Below are 9,063 nucleotides of genomic sequence, written 5' to 3'. Positions count from 1 at the left end.
GTGAATCAAAGCAGTTTACTTGCATTTTATTTCAGAACAAGTGGCATTCATACGTGTTCAAATTGTATGGCACAAGAGAAGTCTTAAAAGAAATATATTTCACAGTAGTACTACATAAACACTCCACCATTTGGCAAAAAAAAGGAAAGTTCAAGGCCAAGTTTGAGAGAACCACGAGCCACTTTGTTGTGCTTTCAGAAATCCAGACATACTAACTGGTAAATTCTGTAAATGCTGTTAATGGTTCTGGTTCATGTTTAAGAAAATACACTGAGTGAGCAGAAAAAATAGAAAGCCTTGTAGACTGAAATGGAAACCGACAGTCAGGCCTGTTGTGCATGTACATTTCTGCCTGTAATGTATTTTTGAAGCCATAGTTTGTGCTTCAGTTTACCACATTGATTAAATATTGACCATAGATTGACTTTAACACTGTGCCAACAACGACCAAACACGGGATAAAGCCCTATACAATCATAAAACTGTCTGAAAAGTGGCTGCTGGTCATCAAACCCATCAATCATCTGCAAGCGGACAAATAGCTGCACATACGACAGGAATCTTTAGAAGAAATAAACTATCCATATAACAGAAAGCCTCAATGATACCAAATGTCAATTACAGTGACTATTATTTCCCAGCACATACACGGATGTTTCTTCCACTACGTAAATGACAGCACTCATATACAGACAGGCACATTTTCAAAATATACACAACTTATTTAAGTGTCTGAAAGAGTTCATCACATGATCCACCAACACCGTCATTCACGTTTCCCCGCTGACAGTCATTCACAGATAGAATCTGCGACCATGTTGCGTCCACGAGTACAAGTCTATACTGCTGCTTTATTTTAGCAGCAGTGGAAGAAGAAACTCTTCTGTCTTGTAAGAGATAGCCATAAGTGAGTACTAAAAAGACTCCTCCTCAGATTCACTGTCTGTGTTGGGCTTTGTCAGGAGCTCCAGCTCCTCGCCGTCCTGCAACAGAAAACACATAAAGAGCTCATCAGAACGCATGCAGAAGTCCAGAGGACAAACCGGCAGACACAAATGTATTTCTAAGATAAACATCTTAGTATCATCACCAAACATTTAAAGGGTAACTTTGGTATTTTTCAACCGTGACCTTATTTTCTCATGTTTTTATGTCTAACTGACTAATAGGGACAACAACTTCTGAAATAGCTCCAGTATTGAGGGAGAGCGCTGTAACCGACAGCTGCCCACAGGCTGTAATACGGTGCTATTGGGGCAAGCTGGCGCCGTCATTTACGTCCACTAAAAGTGCTTGTTTTTGCCATGACAGGCTCTGATTGTTATTAAGAGTATCTGAAATTATGGAAAGAGTCTCGCTCAAGGAGAAGACTCGTTCTGAAATCTGGCGAGGTGACGTGTTGCCGGAAGACAACGGTGGAATAGTGGAATACATCCATGGTGGAAACGTGAGTGTTTGTTGTGTTGGAGTACAGAAAACGTAGCTTAGTGTTGTCTAAAAAATGTTCAATGTCACGGCTGAATATTTAGATGATTTCCACAACGTGGATGAGGTCTTTGAATTTGATGGCCGCCCATATTTGTTTGAGCCAGAGTATACGGATATTCAGATTTCACAACGAGACTTCTCCTCGAGCGGGATGTGAACACAATAACAAACAAGTGAAAGGTAAGAAAAACATTTAATTTCTCTGTAGGGTCCTTTCCATAATGTTGTCAGACACTTATAATAACAATCGTAGCCTGAGCAAAGAACTTTTAGTGAACGTAACGTTAATGTTGATGCTGCACCCTTGCCCTGGCGGATGCCGTCTGCAGCATTCTCGCTCAATACTGGACCAATTTCAAAAGATTTTGTCCCTATTAGTCACTTAGACACAAAAAACATGAGAAAATAGGGTCCAGGTTAAAAGTTATCCTTTAACTTTTTAAGTTGGCATCCGATCAAGGAAACTACCTAAAAGTCCTGCTGACCCCAGGACAATGTCATAATAGAGATCTGTCCTGTTTAATAGCTTCCTCTTTCAAAATCCAATAGACTACACTGACCTAATGAAATTACTGTACTTGAGGTGCGGCACCAGCATGAGTCTGAACGCTGTTTTCATAGCAGGGAATCAGGTTTCCTCCCATATTGAAGAAATCACATTATAGAGACATGAGAGCCAAGTTTCCTATAGAGAGCTTGGTATGTGTGTGGGAGGAGAGGAAGGGGTTATACATGGGGGGTTAGCTGAGTGACGCTGTGTGAGAAAAGCGTGTGCACGCGACTAGTGAAGATTCTGTGTTTTTGTGGTTTGCTCCCTACCCCTCTGGACCTCTCGAACACCTCTCCGTTGATGACCCGCAGTTTTTCCTGCTGCAGGCTGTATTCCAGGTCCTTGGGCCGGCTGGCGTTGTAGATAAAGATGGCCAGCAGGACCGTGGGAGCCTGGAGGAAGAAGTCCAGCGAAGGGTGGAAGTCGAAGAGGAAGATGGAGAGGGCGGTAACCAGAACGGTGGTGATCTGACCTGTCAGCACGTGGAACATGTTGTCTCTGAATTTCAAGATGAAGGCCACAGATAAACCCAGGGCAGCTGAGGAAGAGACGGAGAAGATTTCGAGTTTTTCAAATGTGCACTTCAAATTTATTCATATACGCCTTAGTGTTGTTTATTGATTTTACTAACTCTGCAGCTTGTATTCGGAGACAGTTATTCACTCATTGTCCTTACCATATAAACAACAGCATTGGTCTTTTGCTCAAAAGTTTTAAAATGACCTGACAAGTGACCTTTAGTAAGTAATGCAAGAAGTCACAAATAATGACAACAAAAAAACCACAGCGTCGGTTGCTCGTTAAAACGGCCTGCGTCTATATTTATATATATATATTCATGTTGTCATGCCACCGCAAACAGTCTAAGGTTGTTGGTAGTTGGAAAGTGTCGGACTTGAAAACAGGAGACCAGGTTTTGCTTCCTATCTCCTACCAGCCATCAAAGTTGGTTTCTTGTGACAATAAACACAATCTTTCCAAATCCCAGACCATTATCTTTTCCTAAACTTAAAGGAATAGTTGGGAAATATAATTATTCGCTTGAGATTGATCATATCTGACCGTTACATATGAAGCTACAGGCAGAAACTGGTTAGCTTAGCTTAGCATAACGACTGGTAAAAAAAAAAAATCCACCTACTAAAGCTCACTGATTAACACGTCGCCTAAACTTAACCATCAGATCAGAAAACACTCATATCAGTCGATTTGGAAGACACTGACAAATCAGCTATTTTTCATTTTGTCATTTAGGTATGAGGACTTGTTCACTCACCAGTGACCAGCACTAGACACAGGGAGTAGACATTATGTCCATGGAGGAGACCACAGTGCACTGTGAGGCCTCGTGCCTCACTGCCGAGCCCGAGGGTCAGACCGTTAAACACCACACCAAAGGCATACCTACAAAACCATGACGCACAGGACCACGATTAGCATTGAATTTAGCTATGTGTCTTCTGCCTTATTGTGTTCATCATAAGTCGCCTCTCACAGTTTACTGTTCTGGATGAAGATGCTCTCAGTGAGCTGGTCTCCGTCTTTGAGGATCTTCTCGTTGTAGATGTTGGCCATGGCGGAGATGAAGCACTGGAGGACGAGCAGGATGTGACCCACACCCAGAGATCGAAGTTTCTCCACTACCTTGTCCCTCCAGGCCTGCCCGGGCAGGGAGGACACCCACGACTCAGTGGCACTGTGGTGGGAGGAAAGATATGAACAAGGGAAAATAAAACAACAGAGCTGAGCCAGACTATAGGCGGTGAAAGACACACGTCTTCAATCACAATATTGATGTAAGCACCAGGTCTCGACAGGAAAGAAGAACGCATGGAATAACAAAGTAGATATCTCTGGTTCTGCTGCATCGATTTTTGATCCTTTTATGTTTTAAAGGGATGGTTTGTTGGTTGCATGAGGTACTTATCCATAGTAAGTGTATTACCTACAGTAGATGACGGTCAGCATGCCCCCAGTTTGGAGAAGCAGACAGGAGTTACTGCATGGAAGCAAAGCAATGTCCTGCTGTGGACGGGGCCGGGGTGCAAAACATATTTTAGCCACCTAAAAGAAAGGCCCACCTAAAAAAAACAATATGAGTTCAAGTGTATGCTTTAATTAGAATATTTTCTTTGCGTCTGTGCACTAACTCCTGTCTGTTTCTCCAGACTGGGGGCGCGCCGACCGTCATCTACTGTAGGTAATACACCGACTATGGATAAGTACCTCATACAAACCCACTTCAAAACACCCGAACTATCCCTTTAAACTGCCCATCGTTGAGTCCGACAATGTTATACAAGTGCAATAGTAAATCGGTGGAGTACTCTTCATTCATCCTGTTACCTGCTGTTCCTCATCTGCTCCAGCAGCTGTGTGTAGAGCAGGCAGGAGTTGGAGGGGGTGGAGAGGGGGTTCGAGTGGAGACCTGGCACAGCTATGGAGTTTTGGTGTCCCCCTGATCCCGTCGTCAAGGAAACAATGGACAAGAAGAGGACAAATAACGCTGCCCACTGAACCCAGGACAGACGCCTCCTGAAAGAAAAGGTGGGAAACAAACAATTTAGTTTCACCTGAGGTTGACATGAGCTGTTAACATGAACAGTGTAGTAAAAACTACTGAAAGCAACTTTTCAGGAAAACACTTATATTTGGTTAAAATAGAAGACGTCTCTTCTAAACAAGTCACAAAAATGAAAAAGGGATGGAAAAGCAACCGCATTAAACCAGGGAATGAGATAAAGTGTATCACCACATGCACACTCATAACCATACACACCATCCTACTGAAGAACAAAACATTACAGGGTTGTTAATCGAACCACTTACTTCAGAACAAGTCTGAAGAGTACAGCTGTGGTCAGGATGACAAAGTTGGAGAACAATACTGCCATGGCCTGGGGACAAGAGGAGGTACAGCCTGTTTAGAGATAAAACAGCAGAGTGATAGCAGAGCATAATAACTGAATCAAATACCAACACTTTGAGCAGGATGTTTTGTAAAAGCTGGTATGATATGAGAACGTTAAATCTAAATTTAGATAACCCTTATCACTGAAGCTATGTTATTGAGGGTTGAATAACTGGTCATGTTGGACTGTCCTGATCACCCTGCAGAGGGAGTTTGAGCTACAACCTCCAGGCCGTAGATACAGAGTTCCTGCTCTGAGGATAAAAAGATACAAGTATATTTTGTCTGTACAGCAATAGAGTGCTGCAGGAATGATGTATTTTTGACAAAAAGCCAATGGGATTCTTCCATTGGGTTTTGGATTATTACAGAAAATAAGCTCTGTGGCATACACACGTTTATGATACTTGTTCAGCACCCTAATCTACACGAATGAACACCACTTTTATGATTTTTGAAGCGTAAATGCAATCGAACCAGAAGTAAAAAGCTAGTTAGGCTATAAACAAACTACACCAGTCTCATTACTTAACAGTTTTCAGGCTTCTAACTAAAAACCCATTCAAAAAACCCTTTGACTCCCAGACGAGGGAACTGGAAGTGCTAAAATGCTAACTAATTTCTGGGTTTTGGTACTCATTCCTGCAGCACTCTTATTAGTAGCCTGAATTTGCACATGTGATCTCATCACCTAAGCATTTTATGCATTCTACATTCAAAAGTTTTTTGTCTTCATTTGATGCAATCTTGTTTTTTGTACTGTTTGTCCTTGTGATATCTCTGGATTGTTGCATTATATGATTATGTTTTTATGATGAATGTGTTTGCACACCTGGCTGCAACCAAATTTCCCCTGGTGGGATATTAAAGGTTGACTTGACTAACTGGAATTTATGCAACAGATTTTTTTTTCCAGAAGCTCTAATGTAAAGCTAACATAGACAATATTTCCTTCAGGTAGTGGTCATATAACTAGGTATTGAAGTGTTAACTAACAGGCTGAAGGTAAGTCATCACATAGAAGATGATGAGGTTGTCGAGAAAGTAGAGGAAAGCAGGGATAGCCCACTTCAGGGAATTGAGGAAAGACGTGCTGGAAGTACAGCTCAGATCTCTGCATGATCGTCCCTCTGAAGAAACAAACAAAAAGAGCAAATAAATAAACCATCACACACATTCACAAACCCACTGAGACAGCTGTGGCTTCAAAGTTTACCTCGGACTATGACCCGAAATGACATAGCCAGACAGAAGAGCAGTTTGAGCGCCTCAGCGAGTATATTGACGGATGCAGGGAGGAAGTCATACTTGTTCTCTGCAAATTGACAACAAACAAAGAGACACAATATGTCACACACCTCAGTGGAATACACAGAAAAACATGTTTTATAACATGTTTTTCAAATGTGTGCTGACTTGAAGACAAGCTTATCACATCATGTTAAATCTCTGTGGGAAACAAAAAGTAATATCTGTCAGTCACCAGCGTTTTCAGAGAATTTGAGCAGCAGGATGCGACTGGTCCCCAGCGTTACAAAGCCCAGGCCGAGGGCCAGAGTGTAGGCCGACGAGCGGGAGCACAGCCTGGTGCAGGGCTGGCAACACACCATGGCTAGGACGGGAACTGAATGCAGTCAGACCTATTGTAACACAATACAAACACAGATACAGAAAGTGATGGTATCAGACTGGTTTCCAGTATCTCAGGTACCCCGAGTTTCAGTTTCAGAATGAAAATGAAATGGTAAGATTGGTGCATCTCTATCCAACAACTTAAGATCAATGCGGATATTTTCAACAGTTCAAAGTTCCTGTGGCTACAAATCACCTGGACTATGCTGTATGAGCAGTGAAGAAACATTTGATGGGACATTTTACAACTGGCTTTTCATCGTGGGGGTCAACATTTTCCTGCATTCTTCAGGTTTGAAAGTTTGAAAGTTGTTTTTCCTCGAAGGGGCTGATTATTATAAACTATTAACACCTCATTTATGTAACCTTATCACGCTTGACGGTAACAGTTACCATTTTGAGAAATTGGCAACCAATTCTTGGCCTTTGGTTGACATCAGTAGCAAATACTCTTTAACATATAAAAAAATAGGGACAGCAAACTGTGCACCCCAAAATATATATTTTTTTTTGCATTAGTGATATTTAAATATTGTTACAGTCAGAACCAGAACCAGACAACGCTGCACATGTTTTGGTGTTTACTCGCTGTGTAGAGGCATCTGTTTTAGAGACAATTTCTACTGACAATTTTGTTGCACACCTTAATTGATAACATTTAAGATTTAAATTCTATAACATATCAGAGAAACATAAACTAAAAAATAATTTTGTTTGGTGTGGTGGCAGTTTCTGTTAAAACAAGACACAAACCAACGTAACAACTTGTCTTTCAGTGAATTTAATAAAAAGGCATACATTAATAACTAAAGCATCTGCAGATGGACTCACGAGCACAGCCACCTGTTGTGGACTGTGGCAAGTGAGCCTCGAATACAAAGAGTAGTCAGTATTTATACATTTAAAGCATAACACGAAGATAAGTGCAAAGAAGAAAAGAAGAGAAGGATAGAAAGTGTATCAATGCGTCAGCACACAGCAGACAACAGAGCATCACAAGACATAACAAGTATTTCAGCAATCTGTTGTTTGCAGTTACAGAGAACTAAAATGTCAGGTCACTGTCCTATGGTGATGAAGTTGAACATGTGAGGCCCTGAGATTATCTAAAGGTACAGTGTTAAACTGCAGATATGAAAATTGCCATTACATTGGTTACTGTAATAAAGCTTTTATTCTTTATGACACATTTTCATCATTTTATTTATCATTGCAGGAGGAGGAGGAGGAGGAGGAGGAGGACAACAAGGACAAGAAGAAGAAGGAGGAGGAGGAGGAGGAGGACAACAAGGACAAGAATAAGAAGAAGAAGAACACAGAAGAAGGCCAAGAAGAAGAAGGAGGAGGAGGACAAGAACAAGAACAAGAAGGAGGAGAAGGACAAGAACAAGAAGAAGGAGGAGGAGGACAAGAACAAGAAGAAGAGGGAGGAGGACAAGAAGAAGAAGAAGAAGAAGAAGAAAAAGAAAGAGGACAACAAGGACAAGAAGAAGAAGAAGGAGGAGGACAAGTATAAGAAGGACAAGAAGAAGAAGAAGAGGACAAGAAGAAGAAGAAGAAGGAAGAGGACAAGAAGAAGAAGAAGAAGAAGGAGGAGGAGGACAAGAAGAAGAAGGAGGAGGAGGACAAGAAGAAGAAGAAGAAGAAGAAGGAGGACAAGAAGAAGAAGGAGGAGGAGGAGGAGGACAAGAAGAAGAAGAAGGAGGACAAGAAGAAGAAGAAGAAGGAGGAGGAGGACGACGAGGACAAGAAGAAATTATAAGAAGAAGAAGAAGAAGAAAGAGGACAAGAAGAAGAAGAAGAAGAAGGAGGACAAGAAGAAGAAGAAGAAGGAGGAGGAGGACGAGGACAAGAAGAAATTATAAGAAGAAGAAGATAAGAATAGGATGATGACAAAGGCCAGAATATCTAAATATAAAAACGTATTTCCAGTGGCAGTCCCAGCTCTCAGGTGTGAAATCTTGTTTCTTCTCTGCATTGTTTATTGCTAATCTTTAATCTTTGGGGTTTGGACTGTTTGTCAGACAAAACAAACAATTTGAGTTGCATTTTATAGACTAAAGGACTAACACAAAACAATAACAAACGAGGGATTACTCAATAAGAGTCAGTAAATCTGCTCACACACAGTATTTACTGTTATTATAAACGAACCAAGCCTAACAGCTCAATGCTAACTGTTAGCATCATCTCTCCCACAACATGACGACATTTCTGTTAATAAACACCTTCTATAAAAACAACACGAGGGTTATTTCAATCATTCTTACATGCACTTTCTGAGGGAATCGTCAATACGATGTAGAAATGAAAGAAGTCTTAGTGAGACTTACTTGTTTTGCTCCTTTCTTCCTAAACATGCTAACTGAAGCAGAACTAGAGCACTTCCTGGTTTATCTGCGCAGGCGCACTGGCGCAGTCAGCTGGCGTGATGACGTCATCCAGCACGCACTGCAAGTCAGACTATCGATTATCCCCACCT

The 9,063-nt window shown here is 41.4% G+C and overlaps 1 protein-coding gene across 2 annotated transcripts; it reads right to left on the bottom strand.

The window, feature by feature from the left end:
- Positions 1-10: 10 nt before the first annotated feature.
- Positions 11-9,063, bottom strand: slc35a5 (solute carrier family 35 member A5). Of its 2 annotated transcripts, none has more exons than XM_074657696.1 (10): positions 8,915-9,063; positions 6,433-6,589; positions 6,166-6,264; positions 5,946-6,079; positions 4,868-4,935; positions 4,385-4,573; positions 3,534-3,734; positions 3,315-3,442; positions 2,308-2,576; positions 11-983 (listed from the first exon to the last, which is right to left on the bottom strand). In XM_074657696.1, exons 2-10 carry the CDS (start codon positions 6,557-6,559, stop codon positions 915-917), a joined length of 1,284 nt encoding a protein of 427 aa, XP_074513797.1. In that variant the 5' UTR covers positions 6,560-6,589; positions 8,915-9,063; the 3' UTR covers positions 11-914. The 2 variants fall into 2 exon arrangements, with proteins under 2 accessions (XP_074513797.1, XP_074513798.1); XM_074657697.1 differs by having other exon boundaries at positions 8,852-8,995.

The sequence above is a fragment of the Sebastes fasciatus genome, chromosome 14 (genome assembly GCF_043250625.1).
Source record: "Sebastes fasciatus isolate fSebFas1 chromosome 14, fSebFas1.pri, whole genome shotgun sequence".
In the NCBI taxonomy this organism is placed as follows: domain Eukaryota; kingdom Metazoa; phylum Chordata; class Actinopteri; order Perciformes; family Sebastidae; genus Sebastes; species Sebastes fasciatus.
This window is presented reverse-complemented; position numbering and strand designations above follow the sequence as displayed.

Excerpts from the sequence above, each read along its gene's own strand:
- slc35a5 (XM_074657696.1), bottom strand. The coding sequence starts at position 6,559 with ATGGTGTGTTGCCAGCCCTGCACCAGGCTGTGCTCCCGCTCGTCGGCC. Across the intron at positions 6,265-6,432 it reads CAAATTCTCTGAAAACGCTG|AGAACAAGTATGACTTCCTC; the intron begins GTGACTGACAGA and ends GTCAATTTGCAG. Across the intron at positions 6,080-6,165 it reads ATTTCGGGTCATAGTCCGAG|AGGGACGATCATGCAGAGAT; the intron begins GTAAACTTTGAA and ends TTGTTTCTTCAG.